Genomic DNA, 23,303 nt, shown 5'->3' on the forward strand with positions numbered 1-23,303 from the left:
TTATGTTGGCCGATGGCCGTGTGTGAAATGTCCCCACATATATGCCACCTTTTTATTCGAAGTAGGTTTAGGAAGGTACTTTAATGTGTGTGTCTATGTGCATCCGTACTCTCATATCCTATTTGGACATCTTATCGATATGTTTTTCATAATCATATTAATTATTCGTTGGTACTTAGTTTATTATGTAGGTACTTAGATACTATCGAACTTTGTCCCAAAAGAAAATAAATGCTTTGGGTCACAACAAGGAGGCAATTAGTGCAAACGATATTTTATCACACTTCCGTGCGGCGGGCGGTCCTTGAAGGGCGGGCGGCGCCCAAAAGAATTGGGCCAAAGACGTTAGCTTACTTCCGAGTTCCAGGCTGTTGCGGACCTCGGGCGACAGCCTGTCAAGGAAGTTAGCGCGGACCCAAATAAAACCTTTTACTCGACTCAATACCATGAATATTTTATACGAATAATATTTCCATTGCCGTCCGACACTCGTGCAATAAATCATTTATTTTAATCTTCCCAAATTTCAGCAAATTTTTATGCAGACGATAAATCTGATCGCTATCGTCCGTCACCTCCAGCGCCGCCTGCCAACTCCGTCCAAGGACATTATCTCGACAAAAAACCCCGCGCCGAGACGCCAAGAAACGAGGCGTTTTGGCACCGGACCCCCGAGGAAGCGGCACCGAATTGTGATGTTTTGAAATCGAATCGGCGAATCGGGCGGCGGCGGCGGCGGGGGCGGGGGGGGTCGCAGTGCGGCGGTATCGAGCGGGCGGCGGCAGTGCGCCCAGGGCCGGCATGGGCGGTGCGCTGCTGCTGGCGCTGCTGGCCGGGGCCGGCGCGCCCAACGCGACCGAGCCCGCGCCCGGGCCGCTGGCCACCGCCGCCGCCGACGACAAGCCGCCGCCGCTGTTCCCGCCCGACATATTCACGGAGGAGCAGCGGCGCGGCGGCGCGGTGCTGCTGCACGTGCTCGGCATGGGCTACATGTTCGTGGCACTCGCCATCGTGTGCGACGAGTTCTTCGTGCCGTCGCTGGACGTGATCATCGAGCGGCTCGCCATCCGCGACGACGTGGCGGGCGCGACGTTCATGGCGGCGGGCGGCTCAGCGCCGGAGCTGTTCACGTCCATCATCGGCGTGTTCGTGTCGTTCGACGACGTGGGCATCGGCACCATCGTGGGCTCCGCCGTGTTCAACATCCTGTTCGTGATTGGCGCGTGCGCGCTGTTCTCGCGGACCACGCTGTCGCTCACGTGGTGGCCGCTGTTCCGAGACTGCTCCTTCTACTCCGTGAGCCTGCTGGTGCTCATCTACTGCTTCCGCGACAACCTCATCTACTGGACAGAGGCGCTGGCGCTGTTCTCGCTGTACGCGGCCTACGTCATGTTCATGTGCTGGAACCAGCCGGTGGAGCGCGCGGTCAAGAAGCTCATCTACAAGAACAAGGTGACTCGCGTGAGGAGCACGGACCAGCTGATGCCGACGGTGAGCCCGCCCGCGCATGCCCTCGCTCCGCTGAGCACCAGGCGCTTTAGCTTCATACGACCAGAGATATTGCATGACCGTCAATCGCTATTTAGTTCGATATTTCAAGCACCTTTCACGATCACGCGCTACAGTTTTATCACTAATCTACACTGATATGTAACGTTCAATTGTATCTACTCGCTAAGTTACTGAGGAAAATTTAACAATGAAATTCCCGTGCCCATAAATTTACATTTCGCCGCAATGTACACAAACACGGTAAGAATACTAAATGCGAGCGTCGAGTTCCGCGGAGGGATTCCATTCATGATTTCCGTGACAGTGGTCGGTCAGATTTGCATATGTGTTTATGTGAGTGGCAGGTGGGTAGCTGATTACTTTACGACCAGTTTGTCTCTTAAGTGAAGGGTGGAGGGTGTATTTTGCGCTGTCCGCGGGGCAGATAGGGCGTTTGGGTGTTTTGCAATCGGTTGTTATGACGACTGCGCCCAGAGATTTTCATCGCGATTATATCAGACTGGTCTCGGCTGATCATCCTGTAGATTGTAAACAGTTATGTTTTCTATAGGTGGTATTTTATTCACTCATCAACACTGTATGCTGCAATTGTTTTATTCACTGTCTATATTTTGTTTTCTGTACCCTATTCAAGAGCAGCGGATTCTATTCATCAGGTTTTACGGTTTTATTATTATTTATTATTACACGGCTTCTTATGCTTGATCTTCCATGATTAGTAAAGTATTTATTATTATGTAAAATATATAAAATAGGATTCCGGTACTCAATCCTACCTATCTATAAATTACTCTTTCACTATATAATATTATACTTATTGATTACGAAATGTCAATATTTTTATATTTTCTTTGAAGTCAAGAAAGTACATTATTTTGGAATGCCTAACCCAATTGTATCACCAAATTATGCAAAGAACACTCATCATAAATTTTATTAAATCACGTTTTAAATCATTCTTCAACAACATTCTAATCAAAGGCCCAGATAGACTAGATACACAAGTCAAATTAGATACACTTACTCAACTCTTTTTAGTCAAAGAAAATATAATGCTTCATGGAAAGACTGGTAAGGAAGAAAATTTATGCAGCTTTCTACGAAATACAAATACACACTTATTACACTTGTCAAATACCGTGAGAATCACATTCTAATCCTGGTTTAAAAATACTTTTATGTACAGTAATTATACAATGATCAGTCTAGACTTAGCCGTGATACCTGCGTGTCGGTCGTTCCGTGCGAAGAGTTTCAGAATTAGTTTAGATTTCAGTGGCCAATTAGTTTACTGTTACCACCCTGCTATGCATAGGTCAGGCTAAATCTACACCTAGGTGTAGGTGTAGTGAATAATTAGTACTGAGACTTCTTGCTTACTCAGCTTAGATTTCGATAATTCGAAATCTAAGCTGTAATACTCGTTTTTCAGAAACAGCTGTTTATTCATCAATTATATACAGGGTGTTGCAAAAAGGGTATACTAAGCCGAAACCTACATGTGCAGCATGTTATATCTAAGCCTGAAACTGAAATCAGAATTTGAAAATTCGCGAAAAAAAAAAATCCTTTTCCATAGAAACTTTGTTGGTCACGTGACTTTTGCTATGGAAAAAAAAATTCGCGAATTTCCAAATTCTGATTTCAGTTTCGGGCTTAGATATAACACCCTGTATACCTAATTTGTGTCTTCATATTTTTATGGATTGCTTCCTAGTAAGTCACTCCAACTACTGTACCTACCGCACTGTCGTCGTTATCAGATAGAAGTTTAATCAATTTAAAAGTTATCGTGCGTTATCCAAGATTGTTGATTGTTTTTTTTTGTTAGAACGCTACCTATAATATTAAACATGATAACATTATAAGATTCCTCAATATATCAGCTCTTCCAGAGCTTGAGATCATGATATAACTGATATAAGTGATTTATGTATTAAAAATGAGCAATGGCAGTTTCTTGGAAACATCAACCTTTCAGTATCGTATCGTAGCCTCGTAGCCGCGTAGCTCGTAGCGCGTAGCTCGTAGCGCGTAGCGCGCACTCGTAGGTGTTTCTACGAACCGGTGTAGCTTCTGAGTATTTTATGAATGTTTTGTAAACAACTACGACTACTATAAAGAAGGGCTGTGTTATGATGTTCAAAATGTTCCTCACATCTCATTTTGAGGCCTTTCTATGAATTTCTACGAATGACAAGTAGTGTAAGTAGTGCTCAATTTACGGCAAGTGCCTACTTGCAATGTGATTATATCATCAAAAGACCATTAAGTTGAAAATCTACAAAAAACAAACGAGAAAGACGAAGCTGTGGTCGTTTACAGAAAAAAACGTTAATAAATATGTTAAGTTACCCCCCCTATTAATAAAACTCAGCAAGAGCTATTAAAAAAAAATTTATGTCCATAAAGTTATTGTGGTCGTTAAAAATAAAATCTGCAGTGTAAAATAATAGTAGGTTTCAACTGCTACACCAATTTCCTCTAAACTGAAAAAGCTTTAAACAAAACAATTATTTGAACGACAATCCGAAGTGCATTCAGTGACGAATGGTGCAAGGCCGCTGGCCATTCCGCGATAGGGTTGCCACTGCACTTTATTTGATTTTTTGAATGATTAAATAGTTATATCTGCTTAGGTTGGCTGGTAGAAAATGCTTTAAGCATTAAGTCCACCTTTTGTACACTTATATTTCATGTTTGTGTAATCAAATAAATAAATTATATCTGCTTAGAAAACTTTGGATCCACGGAAGAGTTACCAAAAGTTTTATATTATGCACTTGCATGTGTAAATATAGTAAGTAGAGGAGAGAGAGTATTTTTTATATTTAAACAATAACCTATAGCGGTAAAAACCTTGTCTCAGACTTTGAGACTATATATAGGTATAACTATAACGCTTGACTGGTTTGCTATCGCATCCTATTGAAATGATTAGGAAGTCAGTAACTGCATTATATTTGCGGTCCAAAATAAATAAAAGACTGTTGAGTGACTGTATCCTTACTTATGACTTTATTTTTATTGAGTGACTTTATCTTAACTTATTATTTGGTCCATAACACAGGTACACACCTACTATGGAAGCCATGTAACCCAATTATATTATTTTAAACACATTTAAGGTACCTACCTGATTGTTAAATTGGTTAAAAAATAGCGTACAATGGACTCTGGGTACTCAGCATGCTCCTTACACTTATCGTTCTTCTTTTTACCGCGTTAATTTAATAACAAGCATCATACTATATATTATATACTAGCGTTTGAGAGGATTAGCCAGTCAGATTACTTTTCCATCACTGACTATAAGGTACTCAAGCAATCCTTATCTTTTCACCACGATGACAAACCCTACACGTTATCACGCTATGTAAAAAGAAAGGTTCAGAGCCGCGGGCACAGGATTCTATTATCGATACTATTTTCGAATCTACACAAACATATCGTCAACGCACGCATCGTCAACTGTCACTATTTTCTACACAAACATATGGAAAAAACAAATGCCATTTTTGGAACTAACAAATTGGCCTTACATTTTGACAGTGACATTTGGCGATACGCAACGTAAACGGAGGTTTCGAATCCTGTGCTCGCGGCTCAGGTGACAGAACAACATCAACTCTAAGGGCTATATTTCACCAGGTGAGTAACTCTCCGTAGAGCTCTATACATTTTGTTGGCAGCGGCGACTGGTTGCGCCGCCATGGTGTCCCGGTGAAATATAGCCCTAAGATAGTTGAATACACGACTGGAAGTTTACAGATAAATAATCAAAAGTATTCGATTGCTAAACACAACATGTGTATCCATGCTGGACAATAAAACTCCTTTGCACTCATCGAATTGAATTGAAAGTTAGTATCTAATAGCAGAAAACTATAAATAATTACACCGCAGCTCAATATAAACAAGCGCTTACTCATACAACTCCAATTTCGTGTAGAAACAAAAATGCTACAACTAAATTGTGTAGCCCTATTACGTTTCCCACGTGTGGCAACCCTGAGAGAGGCACTTTGGCCATTTGCCAGCCGGAATATACGTGCCTGAGTGTGGCTAGTGCATAATATACGTAGATAGTTGCTACTGGTAGTAATATAATAGGCGTGTATTACACACGCCTGCCAAATTGTGGGTTAGTGGGCTGAGCTTGCTCAAGGGAGTCGGGCCTGAGTGGAAAGTAACAAGTTTATTTATGGTATATAATATTTTCTGAATACCAAGTACAAAATGATTGGGTATCAAGATAATTATCAATAATATAGTTTCATGTATGTATAAAATTATACTGTTTAGTATTTCGACCTAATTAAGATTTATAAGTAGGTACATCAGTATTTGAATTATAAAACTGATACTATACATAGATAAACAAAAGAAACATGTTGTATATGTAAGAAATGTATCAATGAAAGACAGTATATTTTATTACGAGTGCAATACAGTAGATTAAAATACAGTTTTACCAACAAAGCATCCAGGAATATACCACATTTTATTTCAGTACGAGAGTACTGCTCTGAAACGCTATATGGGACATTCTAAATTTAGGTTAAGAATGTAATAAATCAGGTAGACGGTTAAATCTTGTGCAACAGTGTACGAAGTTCATATAAACTCGGTGCGCGGTAGGCGTGAGAGCAATATGTGTCCTAAGGTACACTAGAAGACACCTTTCATGTAAAACTTGCAAGGAAAGTTCGCTCTTACCAGGCACGAATAAGAGTCAAGTAAAGTTTACAGTATCAGACGTACTTGTTTTCTGCTGAACGTGGGTAGGACTCGAGAATGTGCCCACGGAATTCTCTGGAATTACACGAAAGAGTATATACATAAAACAACACGTTGTAAATGTAAAATTAGGGGAAGTAAACTTTTCAACATGAAAGTTCCATTCACAAAATGCTGACACCAATGTTTTAAAACATTTAATTTAGAGCATGATGTTTAGTACCTAGTGTAAAATCCTAAAGGTCATGAAAACCCGTTGTAATTAATTTTACAGTCATAGAAAGTATAACAACTAACAAATTCGCAAATTAGGCGTCTACGCGCTACGTCGTAGCTCGTAGCCTCGTAGCATTCGCTACGAAAATATCGTAGCAAGATCGTAGCACTGCCGTTGCGTGAGAGTCGTGTGACCTATTTCGTGATACAGGAAATAGTTATTATTTTACTGACACAACAAATTCATTTCAGTTCGCATTTCAATCAAACTTTTTCATACTCGGTAACCTATAAGAGTAATTTTAATTTCAAAAGTACGTACAATTCCCTAGAATATATTATTTTATCATTTGTGGCCCACGGCACGGGTCTGTTAATGACATCAGTAAACTTCTTGAATGCGCGTTCTACCAATCACAGAGCCGTTTAAATGGCGAATCGTAATAGTTCACGTTTATCGAGTTCGTCGTAAACGACCCGTGCAGTGTAGACAGTTAGATACTACGACCTTCTGCCCAGTTTGTAGTGCATTGAATTAGCATCAGCTCGTATCAGTCGGCGCAGGGCACTGTGGCCTCCGATAAGGCCATGTTATGTTCATGCCAGCGATAGTTGTAGTCATTGAGTTTGAGATACTATACGACCAGTTAGATGAACCTGGTAGTTAAATTTAGCTTGAATGGCGTACGAAATATGGACAGTGACAGTGATATTGTAATGTTTAGAAGACAATCGCTGTAAGTACATATTCTGTTATAACGTTTCAAGATAAATTATGTTTAAAAACAGTCCAAGTCATAATATGCCTAACATACAATTTTAAACAATGAGTTAGAACGTTTTGGCAGGCTTATATGATACCATTCTACATATATTTTGGTTTAAACTGTTGCAGTTCATTAATAATAATAGATTTTGGCCGAGAATGGAGCTTCAATCTCACTTTCATGATTCAAATACGTGGGAGTTAATAATAGTGCTCAAGTATACCTACCTACATAAATAAACTAGCTAGGAACTAGCACCTAGAGATGAGCACTAGCTGTTTTATGACTTAAATAAAACGGATGGATGGACAATATGGCCGCACACAGTTCACAGTTTCACTGAAAATGTGCAACCGGAAGAGTGTCTAGTAGTCAATTCTTATGTACACTCGTGAGAAATAAACAAGTTCCAGTGATAATAGCACCATATTACTTCTAAACGGAAAATATTCAGTACATTTAACAGCGCGTGAGAATATTACCAAGTAAAAACGTAAATATTGTGTTAAAATTATTTTAACATTTAGTTTGAAAAAATGAGGCCATTTGGTGTCGGCATTTTTTAAGTGGAACTTTAAAAAAGGTGTTTAGGATGCAATTTTATTAGTAATCAGTGTTTTTATCACACTGGGCTACTTTCATTATGATAAAATCGCAAAGAATAAAACAGTTCCTTAATAGATTTCGGATAAATATATTTTGTCATGAAATGTATTTTTCAGATTCTTGAACAATGAAGCTAGCTAGTCTTTTCAGCAGAGAAGGGCAGACCTCTTGATCAGACTACTTCAGATTGTCCAGATAAATTAGAAACAGGGTCTCCCAATTATGGGTCTCTTCTCGGTTGGTCTTCAGAATGAAGGATATACAAAATATGTATTACAAAAACAAACTAAGTTAAACTGTTTATCCGGGAAATCAGTCGAATTAAATTGGATTATGACATGGATGGATCTGCGCTTCGGAGTTCCAAACAGTATAATGTAATAGACATAAAATACCTTCTGAAATATAAGACCGTTTAAGTAGATTCACAACAAAATAAGACACAGTTTTTCTAAACTTAAGTGAGGTGTAGTGTAAGACATAGTGAGACAAAGCCTCTCCCGTTATGCACCCGTTACATACTCGTACTCCGGGCGCTGGCATCCAGCCAGAGATTTGCTTTACATAACCCTTTGTCATACTAAGGCTCTTCTAGAAAAGTTTGCAGGATTTTACAGGTAGAATGCCACGTTATATACCTAGACGCGTATATACTTATGAGTCGTGGTGGCGTAATGGATAAAATCTCGGCTCATTTGAGAGGCCGTGGGTTCGAATACTGCCTTATGTACCAATAAGTTCTATACAAATAAGGAATTTAAGTAGGTACAATAATTGAATCACGTACTCTTACGGTGAAGGAAAACATCATGAGGAACCAGCACATCTAGATTCTAGATTTTAGTGTTAGAGGTTAGTTTACCCTAAGCACTCATTAAAAAAACGTCGATACGGCTCGCTTCGGGGATTACAGTTGTGAGAGTATGTATGTATGCATGTAGGTATGATAGTGTATTTTATATAGAGTTTAAAGTGGTACCGTAATTTATAATGGAAAGTTTTTCACATACGTATGAACGAAATACGATTTCTTGATTGATCAAAAGCTTGTTTGTCCAAACTGACGACCTTTGCACTTCCATTTAGCAAAGATAGAGTGAAGTTTTCAATAATATTTTAATGTTTCAGCCAGTTCAGTTATTTACCAGTACTCAGCTTCAAGGTTGTTAAGATGAAACGTGGTATTCACATAATAAGTAATCTAAGATTGTTTTGTTTTTCCGTCACAAACTAAATATGAACTTGTGTAAGTTATTTGTTTTCAGTCGCTAACAAGAAACGAAAAGACACTATTAAGATGCTGTTAAGTTACGTTTGATATGTATTTTAATTATTATAATTATGTACGTATAGGATATAACACACACGCACTCACGCCTTGTACTAATGTACTCCCTTTCGGGGTAGGCAGAGGTGCATTGCTGCACCCACTTTTCGCCAGAGTGTTATGTTAGTCCCAATGTAATAGGGGGCGGGCCTATTGCCATTTTACGGGCACATCCAAGACCCGAGAACAAATATCTGTGTTTAAACAAATATCTGCCCCAGCCGGGAATCGAACCCGGGACCATCGGCTCAGTAGTCAGGGTCACTAACCACTACGCCATTCGGTCGTCGGATATGTATTATATATTTTATTCTATTTTTGTTACTGCTCTTTGGTTCTTCAAATGCTCTAGTTTTAAACGAAATATTATTAATTTATTATTATTACGGCCAGTTTCAGAACTTCTTCAACTCTTACGACACACATTATTAAAGAAAAAAAATAATACACATTATTAGAATCTTCAATCACATTCACAGGAGTGTGACATAGAGGCGATCAATAGGGAATATGCGTAATTTTTTTTTATACTTTTATTGGATAGTTTTACATCACTTTATTATAGTAAAAAAAAATTCAACGCCAAAATAAGTAATTTAAGGTATTTTAAAGAAAGTTAAAAAATTACAACAATCACGACCACTTAGAAATTCCCGTCAGGATGGCGGGCTGTCGTGACGTCATAATCGTTTAATTTCACGGCTCAGAATAATGAGTCCCGTCAGTCGGCATAGATTTTTTACCTAATCAAGTAATCAAAGAGTACTTTTGTATTTTCAACAAACCAATGTTGTCATGGTAACAAACGAAAAAGGAAGTGTATAAAGTGTGATCAGTGGCTGTTTTGTAATGGTAATAAAGTGTGACCAGTGGCTGTTTTGTAATGGGAGCTCGTAAATAGCTGCTAGTAGCTCTTTTGAAATGGGAGCGCGCAAACCAGAGGACCTTTGTACACAATATTACGCTATTATGGCAATATGAATATAAAGTAATATTTGTATTGTATGTAAGTACTTACTGTAACTTTGGTTCTCAGTAAGAGAGACTAGGGTTAGTGGGTCATTCTATTCTATTATCTGTGGGGGTGTAAGAACCTGCACCTGGCTCTCTTGAATAGAACCATTGTGCATATCTCAAAGGTCTAAACCCCATCTAAACTATCGAATAAGAGTATAAAAATATATGCATATTCCCTAATATTTGGGCACACGGCTCTCGACTTTTCAATAGTCTTTGCTGTCCTTTTCCGCAGCTGGCCACAGTTTACTCGTTCATACTGCGTAATAAATTTAATGTGTCCAGTTCTTCTGATTACGAGAATTCTTCCATAACTTAATTTAGAAAAAAATAACAACTTTTGAAATATACTAACGACTGCCATTATAACCTAAAAGTAGAAAGAGCAACTTGTGTCCTTTGATTATATACAACCCTAGATTCCCCATAGAAGAAGCAATTGCTGCCATACATAAACTGGGGCACTACTGCCCCGCTACAAATTTCGCTCTAGCAGTGTCTATTGTGTCATCGCCGGTGCTACACATATTTGACAGTTAGCATTAATTTCAGTTTTGTCCTTTTAAAATGCGTGTATGTGCTTTAAAAGTGTGCAGAAACTACAAAGGTCGACTAAAAACGCCATACAAGGTCACCTACCATCTGTAAATAATGTATTAATATAAATAATTTAATAAAGTAAATATTGATATAATTTTCGTCGGTGTTGCCAGTTTTTTCTTGAAAATAAATACCAAAAAGTGATGATAATTTATATGAACCGCTTGAATGTCCTGTAGACACCCGGTTGACATGAAAAGTGTACCATAAATTGTTTCGTGATTGGATTCTTAAAATTGGAATTAGGTACTTACCTTGAATTCATTTTATATAAATTTTCTTTAATGGTGAAAAATAAATAGTATTCTATTCTATTCGGCGACTGGTGTAGTGTAGTGGTTAGTGACCCTGACTGCTATCCCCAAGGTCCCGGGTTCGATTCCGGGCTGGGGCAGATATTTATTAATTTAATTCTTTATTGCACAGATATTTATTTAATGACAGAATGTATTTGTGCTCGGGTCTTGGGTGTTGATATTTATATTTAGTATGTATCTATCTATGTATTTGTGTAAGATATATCAGCTTTTCGACACCCATAACACAGGTTCTGCCTAGCTTGGGGTCGGATGGCCGTGTGTGAGATGTCCCCACATATTTATTTATTTATTCTATTCTATATCGCCTTCAATAATGGATGGAATTTGCAAATGCCAACGCATTTATTAAATTTTTTTTTCTGCGTTTCTATGGTTGTTGTTTTTGCAATTTACGAAAACGAAAAAAGTTTTGGTATTCTTTTGTCAACTGTATAAGTACCTAGATCATCTGTTAAAATATTCGTGATAGTTTCCGCTGAGGCGAAATTGTATTCGAGAAAACGTAAACATTTACACAACTAAATCTAACATCATTTATTATAGGTACAAAAGGTAATTTTATCACTAACAGCTTAAATTCTAATATACATGTATGCAAATGGATAGAAATAACTAATTAGAAAAAGCCGCGGAGAGGACTACTGGAAACGTATTTTAACTAATTGAAATTTCCTTAAAAATATCACCACATTAGATAGATAGATAAATCATTTATTTGTTCCACATAAACATAACACATAAGTACAACAAATAAGTACCACATTATTATAGTGTTTCCATTTTCTACCAACTTAGTAACAATTCACTTACGTTGCCACATTTTTTCATGCACTCGATGACATGACAGGAGGGAATGACAGTACAGTCACGCAAAAAAGTAATAAAATATTGGCCTGTTTACAATGTAGGCGATGTATGAGATGAGTCCGTCTAGGGTTGTAAATGGTCGAAGCTTGTGTCATGTTCATGTCATAATACTTACAATACAAATTTAATTTTATTGTGTTGCAATATGGAGCATATTTGAGTGGCTCGTTGACTAGCGAATGGCTGTTTACGCCTCATTACAATAGAACAACTAGTGGCAGCCCATACACTACCAACAAAAAATATAAAAAGTCCTAAACTTTGCAAACAAACAAGCATATCAAACAAGAAGTGGAGAGGTTATAGGAGGCTAGGATCTACTCGTATTGGAAGAATTTTTATGTGATCCATCGTATCTGATCACAACGAGCATCTCAAATACTCGGTGACATTATTTTGTTTACACTTGACATTTATTTAACTATACGCAAACGCAAAGAAGTTATTATTCTGAGATTGATATATAAAGAATTATGACGTCACATCCGCCCTAAGAAAATGGGTGACGTTTCTCGGAAGTTAGAATTTACCGAAGTTTTTTTGTACTTTTCAACTTCATTTACTTGCTCAAAAATAAATTATGATCAAAAATAATGATGGAGTCGTAGTTATGAAACAACAAAGTTTATTATAAATAATATTTGACCTTTATTTGAACCACTTGCATATTCCCTATTAAATCTAACAATTTACTCACCTATACCTACATACGCAGCTTTTTACAGACACTTTTACCACAAAATAACACTAAGTTTATTTTCAGCATACTTTCCTTTCTATTGCAAATTTCCTTTTCTGGCACTTTCAAAACTACTTTTAAGTAGGTATTTAAGGCATTTTTATTTAAATTTTGTTTATTTTACAAATAATGCCTTCGATTTAAATATGAAAAAATACTGTCTTTCATAGTAACTTTAGATCTTTCTGTCTATCGGCCATACTGACTCGAGCCTATATTTTACAGCACCAGACCGCCGCACAAACTTTGGTGAGTTCTTACCCTTCTCTATAATATTATATGAAACTTTTATATATTATTATACTTGCACCTTTATATTTTTTATATAAAAAAGTCGGCTTTACACTTCTAGTGCTCTAAAAGCAGCGGCAGCGGCGGCGTACCGCGTTCTGAGAATGCCTTTAGTTTTCTTTTTGCTTTTATCGCAATTTGTTCTCATTACTACCTACATATTTTATATAATTTTACTAACACACATTAAATACAGTACACAAATATACATAAAAAGCATGGTGTTTATTTAGTTAGGTACCTACTTGATATGGGTCATAAACATTAACAGCATGATGAGTTTTATTGAATAAAGTTAAGTATTTTATTAGGGCTATTCCTAATTATTTTGAATCGATAATATGTAGCAATAATGAATTGTAGATACGCCTGTTTTTAAGTAGTACAATACTTAATCATTTTTTTCTGAGTTATGTTGAAAGAGTGAGAAATATAATATTTACCCTTATTTAAATACCTTGGTAAAGTTGCTCTAAGCAGTGCTTGATTGTAATAAGATTCGCCAGCTTACTGATACATTTAACGACATTTTTATTAAAGAATATTTTAGATTTCTCGTAAAGATTAAGGAAATAAATATTCAGAAATTAAGATCTCCCGTTTAGTATCAATTGCGTACCGTGCGAGTTAAAGTACTTAGTGAACAAATGTATTCATTTGAGTAACTACGAACCACAAAAACGAATAAACAGTAATTAATTGAAACCAGTTTAACTTTTTTTCTGATAACACTAGGTCTTACTTTTTAGCACAAACTTCTACTCTTCATAATGTTAGTGTACGTACATTATGATTCTCTTTAAATAAATTAATTATGAAAGAAGGTATGTATGGTAATGAATACTATAATTCGCCAATCACGAGCGGCCTCTCCAGGGAGGGGTGGGGAGATAGAGGGAAGGGGTGGAATGGGAGAATGCTTCAAGCGCAAAATATCCGAAGGGAAATTAATCACATGCCTTACTCAGGGATGTTGGCGATACGCACATTGGTTAATGACTTTTGATATGGATATCCTGATACTTAGGTACTATCTAATATGGTTTGGGTGAACCGTTGTAGATTTTTTGGAGGGTGAGGCTGCGTTTTATATATTGCTAAATTATTGTTTGCTTGCGTAAAGTTACAAATTCATTAATAAAGATTTAAGCTGAAGATGGTTTATGAACTCTACGAGACCCTGAATTAATGATTTTTCTATTGAATCATTTATAAATATTACATTCAAGATAATTGATATAACCACCAAGTAATAAGTACATATTTCAATAACATCAACAAAATTATCTGCTGATAAGACGTCCTCTACATCACACAACCCATCAAGTCCCCACTGCTGGGGCACGGGCCTCCTGAAAAAAAGGTTCAGGCGGCCTAATCCACCACGTTGGCCAAGTGCGGGTTGGGGAACCCCAACACAAGCATGCTTGTGCTGGGAGTTGAGTTTTAAGTGGTCAACCCGACTGTCAGATGTTTTCAAGCTGCCTGCGGCCTCTGACAAGGCATTCTGCTGCCGAAACAGCCATGTGTTGCTTAACTTCAATGAACAGTTACGATCACTGAAGCTAGCTCGACTACGGACGCTTCTTGGAAAGACGAAGTGCTCTTAAAAATATTTTGTGAGCGAAAATCAATTATTTTGTACGTAACTCCAGATTCAGCGTCTGCGGGAAAATGAGATTACCGACACGGGAACAAGAACTCTTTCTGAATACAATTTGTACAGTGAACCTTTTTAGGTTAAATCCCTTTACATAATAATATTACTTACGCATAAAGTGCAACTTAATAAGATGTGTATCTGACTAAAGGTATGTACTTGTGAAAAGCTAGATTCTACACACGTTATGCTCAACTTAAGATGAACTATTTCTCGGGATAATAACTATTCTCTCACATTTTATAGTGTAATGCCAAACCAGGAATATAAAAACCCTGTATTAAATGCGCCACATTCGCGTTGAGGACTGCAACACTAAGTATAGTCATACCAATGTGAATTGGCCATGCTCAAATTTATAATTGTCATTTTTTTATTATTTATTTTGAAAAGAGTGTCAGTAGCTCAGTGAGTGGATATATCCTATGGGTTCTTTGGAACTTAAGTAACACTATTGTTTACTAACAGTCTTGCGGTGAAAGAAAACATCGTGATGAAACCCACATTTAGATAACAGTTGTGTACCTGTAGACTCATTAACGGCAATTCGAAAATAGTGAACTTGTCCTAAAGGCAAAATTGTTTAAATGGTATTAAGCATTCAAAAGACAAAGAGTTAGTGGCTTAATATTTTCCATCCTCACAGGAATTCGAGATAAACTACATCTTAGCCTTGCATGCAGAACTATGTATGTTGTATGTATGTTTTATCCAGGCAATGGGTTTAACTTTCTTATACCCATTGCCTGGATAAAATATGTGTTAGGTATAATCTAAATTCATAACGCGCCCCTCTCGCGTTGCTAAACTAAATAATCAATACCTACATGTGTTTGTGCCACCTAATGCGAACAAAAACTATACCCGTAACCGCTTTCTTATAAGGAGCCAACAAACTTATAATGTCAATTTCTGTAACTTAATGGATGTAACATCCGATATTGATATATTTAGTAATGCCTATGGCAGGTTTAAACATCTAATAACTAGGGGACTTTGTGATAAGGATGAATCATGATAATTATTCTCAAACACTAAATTGTGACTCGGTACTGGGTACCAATTACTAACCCATGTTTGTTCACGCTAGGATTATAGTCAGGTAAGGCTAGTTTGCTGTGTATAAATACCCATTTTTATATCCTATTTAATACATAATTTACTTACCTATTGTAATAACTTTATAAATACCTACTTAGTATGAAAACTTGTTTATCACCTTAACCACTTGCGCTCATTCAACAAGACTGACCAAAATATTGTAAGTAATAATAATACCTATTACTATTATGAATAACGCATAGATATCTGCAGTTCGTTGACGGTATGAGTGTGCTTGGCGGCCGAAATACTTTTTATGATTATCAGTCTGTATGAACTCGATTAGCTGCTCTCGAGTGTACTCTGGCTGCTAATGGACTGTAGTTACCTACCTCACCCAACTTCAACTAGCTATAAGTTAATCAATTGTTTGTGATTATTGTCGGCACTATAGGTCTATAATAATACCACTATATATGTGTAAAATTTATTGTAAATGACTGTTTGTTGCCAAAATATAAATAAATAAATAAATAAATAAATAATCAGTCAAAACTACAGTTATAGCTTACAAATTTGCCAAATTCATTTGCTCTTACTATACTATATACCTACCAGTCATTTTGACAATAGTATCAGTTATGTTATCAAGTAGAAATAAGTCCAATCCCTCGGACTTTTTCTCCGACAAATACTTGTTTATGTGGTAAATTAGTTTCCTTTCACGGCTATGGATAATTTTCGGCATTTGGAAACACAAAAAACTCACAAAAGCTATAATAAACCCTACGCATTGACAGCACCACAGTTTGACAGCAATAGACAAATGACATTTTGAGTCAATGATACCAGTGCAAGAAAAAAGTTCTATTGCTTTTCCGCAATATGGCGAGGGTTTTTATATTCCTGGTTTGGCTATATCTGTTATCTGCATATTACTAACCTCTTTATCGTAGTGTTTTACTTCCTCTATGGTCAAATGTTCATATACTGGGTCATACAATGAACAATATAAATATTGTGTTTTCTCCAGTTTCTCCTTCATCATAAATAATAATAATATAACCATTCAAAACGAAATGATCCCGCGAAAGCAACCCTACGTAATTTACTCCGTTCTTTTCCTTCTCTGCATTGGTATAGTGGTGTACCACACCCGGCCGATCCTCTCTGAAGAGCAGGTGCTGTACCGGATGTACATGACAGCTACCGACAGCTCCTTCGTCGGGAGGAGGCAACCGGATGAACCGGATCTCATGGATTATAGACTGATACATGTTAATACCGGGCCAGGGTAGTAGCTAGTGGAAGTGATAGGTACTGTGTTGTCTTTGTGTGTGGGTAGCTATTAGTGTAAGGTGAGTTTGAATATAATGTAATATTTATGATTTTCCGATGTGCCTATGTTTTTTCTTTGATTAAGCTTTAATAAAAAAGAAAAGTTAAATACCCTTTATCATTATGTAATCTTCGAGAGTTTCAGTAAACTTACTAGGTAATTTTGAATAAATATCGATGTAAAATCTTTTAAAATATTATACACATGCAAGCGTATAAGAGCCACGTCTTTATTTTTTATCGGCTTACTTTGTTGTGCATAGTATCACATACATTACATCATCTCCTTCAGCGTATCACATCACGCGTGTCACTGTCGCAGCCGAGTATCTGCTGCCATCAGGGAGTCTGCTCCTTGAGTGACGTAAGAGCACAATTTAGCGAACCACGCGTAATGTAGCACTCTCGAAATGTTAGCTATTCGCATTCCGCACTCCCGTCTGTAGTTACGTAAACACCGCCATTACAAAATTATTTTATTGAGTAACTAGTAATTCTGAGTACCTACATACAAGATTACAATTTTCTATTAGCATCGGTCCAACAAAACCTAGTAGGGATCCGGAGGCCGGGTTGGATCGCGGGCCCGTCCAGTGACCCTCCCATTGTACCCCCGACCTCTCCGCAACCTAATCGAACTCCGTCAGGACCGAACCCCGATTGATTTCTATCCGCCGTCTCCTCAGCTGGGTACAAAACCGTCATTTCGGCCCCCTCATTCACAAACCTCTTTTCAAAGGTACTGCGCTGAATCGAAATATCTTGGTCGGATAAAGACTCCTCTTTTAATTCATCCTCCTCCGGAATGCGAGGAGTCGATACTCGGGCCTTCTGGACTCTAGGAGTCATGTTTACTAGCGAAGATGCAGCCGCATTCGGGAAATGACCATCTGGTGCGAATGTAAGTCTTTCCAAAATACTATCCAGCTTATCTGAATTACACGTGACGACCCTCTTCACTGAGGCCAGCTCTGGGCGATCAACACGGCATTTCTTTACTAATTCTTCGACGCACTCAGTTATGCATGCCACTATAGGTCGCTGCAAACTTTCCGCTAACACAGCTTTACCGCGTTCGTCCATTAAATGGATCTTTAGCTTGGTGCCGCCGGCGCTGCGACTCAGGGCTGTCGCTAAAGCCTCCAAAGATTCCGAAGCGGCAAACTTCGCCATCTCTTGATTCCGATTCATTTTATACGACTCCTGACTCACGAAGTGCTTGGAATGCTTCTTCTCCGATATTTCTGACATGTCCAGTGATTGGTTCAACTGTATCTGTTCCGTGGTGGTGCCGGATCGTGACGAGTGACTGAATGATTCCCTGACACTGGTGCTCTCCCTGAAGCCAGTCTCTCGACGGAATGTCTCGATCAATCTTTTGCTGGAGTATTTTCTTTTCTCGTCGTCCGCATCTGTCTGCGTCCCGACAGTCCGTTTGGGTGTGGATTTGTTTTTGTGTTTTTTAATCGTTTTTATTGTGTAGTAAAAAGGGGGAGAGGTGTTACTGGCAGGCGGGATGACGAGGGGCGTTATATTTTTTACGAGTTTGACGGTATGTTCGAGTACTGAGCGGCGGTGCGGTGGCGGCGGCTGACACGTGGAGCGCGGGGGCGTCCCACGCCCGTCACGGCACACGTCCGTAAGCCGACAACATTTCTCATGCTTATCCCTACCCCTTTGTTCGCAACGACTCTGGTTTTCCTTTTTTGCGACGTCAACATTTTCATATCCATTCCTTTTGTTTTCGAGCCGCCGTCTCTGGGATTTCGACAGACATTTTTTGTGAATAAATACGACCGAATTTGGGCTCTGCCTCTCCGGAATATAGTTTTCCAAGTTGATCCCGTTAATTTGAGGCCGCGGGAACTCTGAAACGAGGAAAGAAGTTCTTGGAACAGACTGCCTTAAGTTTCATCTGAATCTTTCAACAAACAACTTTTCTTAAGTCGTTTTAAAGTTTCAACTAGGGTAGGTAAATAGGTACTTATGTGAATTAAGAAAAGTTTTCAAAAAATGTTGGGAAATGGGTAGTGAAGTTTAGAACTCAAGATGTTATTGAATAAATAATGAACGCCAGTAAGAAGTCCTGAATTTCATGGCTTTAAGAATTACTTATTAGATAAATCCCATTTATCAAGTTAATATACGGGCGAAAGTTGATGTATTATACCAGAAAATCATAACATAACATAATTATAACCTTACAACTTACCAGAAGAAAACATTGTTTTTTTAAACAAAAAGTTGACTTTATTAGTTAAATGTATAGAAATCTAAATATACGAGTAAACGAGAACACAAATGATAGCAATAATAGTGTTTTTGAAAATGCAGATTTCAGTATCAGTTGACATAGCAATCCTTCTTGACAACCCTGTGTGTCAAATGGATATATAAAAAAGCATAAAAAAGAGATAAAAAATATTATACTGGGGCTGGGGCTGTCAAGTAGGGTTGTAGTTTTCCTTAGTTTTTTAATAATACAAACTTCATCCTTGCCATTTGATGAAACCATAATTTAAGGCTTCTCAGAATAATGAGCCTTCTTCGAAACACGACAACAAACTTACAACAGCTTTTTTCCAGGGTTGAACGAAAACCGCATTTTTTGCGCGCAGATAAACAACGATTTTGCGGCTAACAGAAGGGTTTTCCTCAGCGATAAATAACATTTGTAAGTGTCGGGTCGTTACGTAGAGCCGTCGGGTTCAGCCGGGTAGCCGTGTATCGAAAATATAGGGCGAATAGGTAGTGGCATTGGGCTACGACTACGATACTAGTAGGGGGTCACTCTCTATCGACGTACGAAGGAACGAGAATTTTCACTCACTCGGCACCAATCCGGGACAATTCTTGTTCGTCTTCTTGTAGACTTGTAGAGAGACCCCTAGATATACTTTTCGTCCCGATTGAGTCAGCAGCGTATCGGTTTAGTATGTGGTAGGTACAGTTTGTTCGTTTTGCGCTCAATATACGTTAAGTTTCTAGTTCGGCCATATTAATATTATGGTACTGTCCGGTGTCCTAATATTTTGTACTTTCTAACAAAAGTGTTTGTATCTGCATTTTTTTTAAATCGTAAGTAAGACTCAAATATTGCGATGCTTATCTGAGCTGAAAGTCTTCCTTCTTTTGCGAGTTTTCTCAACAGGCGAGTCTCAGGTTTCTCGGAGGTCCGTCCCCTAATTATTGCGGGACAAGGGACTTTTACCCTAATGAGGGTAAAATTTGAGCCATCATTATGTTCACTCTTCACTCAAGCTAAAATAGCTTCCTGAAAGTTTTCATTAATGAAATCCAACTTATGTACCTATGTAATATGTAAATACACTCACGAGCAATGATAAACGATCTTTCATCGCTATACAGGGTGTTGCAAAATTGGTATACTAAGCCGAAACCTACATGTGCAGCATGGTATATCTAAGCCCGAAACTGAAATCAGAATTTGGAAATTCGCGAAAAAAATATTTAATTTTCCATAGTAAAAAGTCACGTGACCAATAAAGTTCCTAAGGAAAATGATTTTTTTTTGCGAATTTTTTTAAATTCTGATTTCAGTTTCAGGCTTAGATATACCATGCTGCACATGTAGGTTTCGGCTTACTATACCAATTTTGCAACACCCTGTATAGGTGTATTTTTACATAGGTACCTACATAGTCTTTCTTGAACTCTACATGCAAATCCGAGAAGGAACTGACGAATATAGTAGACTGAGAGCTATATTTGCTTAAGCATATTCATTGTAAAAATCGGATAACTCGACCTACTTCTGAACAAGGCTGGCGAGGGATCGCCTCGACCGCCACTGCGCCAGTGCAATGCGCCCCAATGGGAGTTTTTTTTTTGACGTTTAAGTCCCAAAATTGACCAATGGATGGCCTGTCGTTTTTTATGAGCTGCATTTTTCTGAGGGGACGGAATATGTCATAAATGGTACAATGCTGTCTTAAACTAGTTAACACTTAATAATATGCATAATATAACAGCTAGTTATTGCATATGGTTGAATTCACATCCATTGGGTTTTTGTATTGGCTGAAAGGACTGGAATCCACGCCGGCTAAAAAAAAATATGCAGTGCTGTTGAGTATGAAGTTTTACTAGCGCCATCTATAATCGGTTTTTGTCTATGGTGGTTGTCTATGGTTGAAAATCTCCCATTCAGAAGTATCCCTTTTGTGAACAACGCCTTAAACTTCAATTGTCAATACAAATTCGACCTCATTCCAGATGGACTCAAGCACCCATTTGCCATTTACAGCTCTCGTGGCCCTCCATTATTATCGCGTTATTCGAAACAGCGTTCTTCCCCGCCGTCATAAGAAGCACTTTGGAACGGCTCAAGAGGGACTTCTTGAGAAATTGGACTGAATTTTTCCGTCTTTTGTAGTTAGTGTCGGACTCGCAATGGCCGATCCGCACTTCTGTTTCTATCACCCGACTTTGATCGTAAAGATGGGATATGTAGGATTGCATCAAGAGTACGGTTTCAACAAATATATTTTATGGTGTACGGGTGAGAAGAGGGCCACTGGCGCAGATAAATCTTTTTATAACATAGGTTACAGTCTGTTTTGTGGTGGCTTTAAACTCGAGCTTTTTCAACTTCCGACGCATAAAGCAGGGTGTTATAACTTATAAGTTTACAGTACACGGCGTTGTCCGTCTAAAGTCCGTCTTTCTAAAGAATCATTGGTACTTGGCAGGCTGATGGCAGGATTCGAACCCACGGCCTCACGAATGAAAGCCGAGTCCTAATCCGCTACGACACCATGACTTAAATTGTTAAATATACAGGGTGTTGCAAAAAGGGTATACTAAGCCGAAACCTACATGTGCAGCATGGTATATCTAAGCCTGAAACTGAAATCAGAATTTGAAAATTCGCGTTTTTTTTTTTTCATTTTCTATAGAAACTTTGTTGGTCACGTGACTTTTTACTATGGGAAAATATATATTTTTTCGCGAATTTCCAAATTCTGATTTCAGATTCGGGCTTAGATATACCATGCTGCACATGTAGGTTTCGGCTTAGTATACCAATTTTGCAGCACCCTGTATAAGAGCATTTTTTTATTTAGTTTATTTTGATACCCTTACGAAAGTAGGTATAAAGTATAAGTCTTGGAACTTCCTACAAACAACAATCTATTTGGTCTAACGGAGCTGTTCCCGGCTGAAAACTTTTAGTTAAAACCCCGCTGAACAAAACTCCAACATCTTTGTTGGGAAACCTTAACGTACATGTTGTTTACAACAACTAATAAACTTATTTTAGCTGCTTAAACCTTAATAAGGCTATGATAATATAGATTCTCTATTGTTTTCAACTTTCCATGTTTTTTTAAATTAATTAGCCATGCCAAATTAATGCTTAAATTTATACTCCCATAATTAAAAAAACAGTTTGGTGTATATTTTAAGTATAACGTATACCTTAAAAAAAAAAGTCTACTGTATTATCGCTACAAGTAAAAAGTCGTCAAAAGTGCTTAATAAAATAAACTTCTTCAAGCACAAAGTTAAAGCCGAAGCTGAAAGAAAAACCACTAACAATGTCAGCGACAACATTACTGTGCAATTTTAAAACTACTTGCACTGAAGTTTCAATTAGCCGAGAAGTCCTTCTAAAGTGACTTTTATGCTCGGCTTCTAAAGCCATTTTATACGATAAAAGTTGCTTTAAAAACAAGAAAATTGCAACATAGAAAAACAAGAAATAAGGTATAACTATAAAGCGCAGACCACACTGTAAGTTAGCAAGCGAGCGAGCTAGTCGGGCCAACATCGTTTCAATAAGTTAGTCGGTTACTGTTGATAATATTCATCATTCTCTTCATTTAGTGATGACACTCATAATAATAATACTTTCTTTTATTTTGTACGAATAGATACTGCAATTTATTTCTACCTGTCCTGATATCTTTTCTCCTATATGATAGTAGTTATGGCCATATTTACGTTCGCTAAACTTATTAGTACATGCATCCATTACAAAAAAAGTTTAGTAATCCAACTATTGAGTATATTCTTTAAAAGTATGTATTAATTTACAGTTACACATAAAATCCCACCATACGACAAACAAAGAACACGGTTTAACATTAAATATTCAACATAGAGTCCCTATTCACACTTGATTTTGTAGTTCAGTAATCATAACCTCATTAAAACTAGATCTGTTAGGAAATAGGCTCATATTTTATTTAGAAGGGCGGGCAAGCCATTGGTATCAGTTGATATTTTTAAGGTAGTA

At 37.8% G+C, this 23,303-nt stretch overlaps 2 protein-coding genes across 5 annotated transcripts in view; one reads left to right on the plus strand and one right to left on the minus strand.

The window, feature by feature from the left end:
- The first annotated feature begins 282 nt into the window (after positions 1-282).
- The window catches only part of LOC105392277 (sodium/potassium/calcium exchanger Nckx30C), a 59,248-nt gene continuing 36,227 nt past the window's right edge, over positions 283-23,303 (plus strand). The window contains exons 1-2 of one of the 4 annotated variants that reach the window (XM_038105930.2): positions 285-1,491; positions 12,937-12,960. In XM_038105930.2, coding sequence (XP_037961858.2) covers positions 802-1,491; positions 12,937-12,960 — 714 coding nt within the window. In that variant the 5' untranslated portion in view covers positions 285-801. Of the gene's footprint in view, positions 1,492-12,936; positions 12,961-23,303 lie in introns of all 4 variants that reach the window. The other 3 variants (XM_038105931.2, XM_038105933.2, XM_038105932.2) reach the window with 3 other exon arrangements.
- LOC105392276 lies at positions 17,505-19,398 on the minus strand. The gene is made up of 2 exons (XM_011563880.3): positions 19,254-19,398; positions 17,505-18,909 (listed from the first exon to the last, which is right to left on the minus strand). The coding sequence occupies exons 1-2, from the start codon at positions 19,264-19,266 to the stop codon at positions 17,558-17,560; spliced, it is 1,365 nt and encodes a 454-aa protein (XP_011562182.3). The 5' UTR covers positions 19,267-19,398; the 3' UTR covers positions 17,505-17,557.

This window comes from Plutella xylostella, chromosome 19, assembly GCF_932276165.1.
Source record: "Plutella xylostella chromosome 19, ilPluXylo3.1, whole genome shotgun sequence".
NCBI lineage: Eukaryota > Metazoa > Arthropoda > Insecta > Lepidoptera > Plutellidae > Plutella > Plutella xylostella.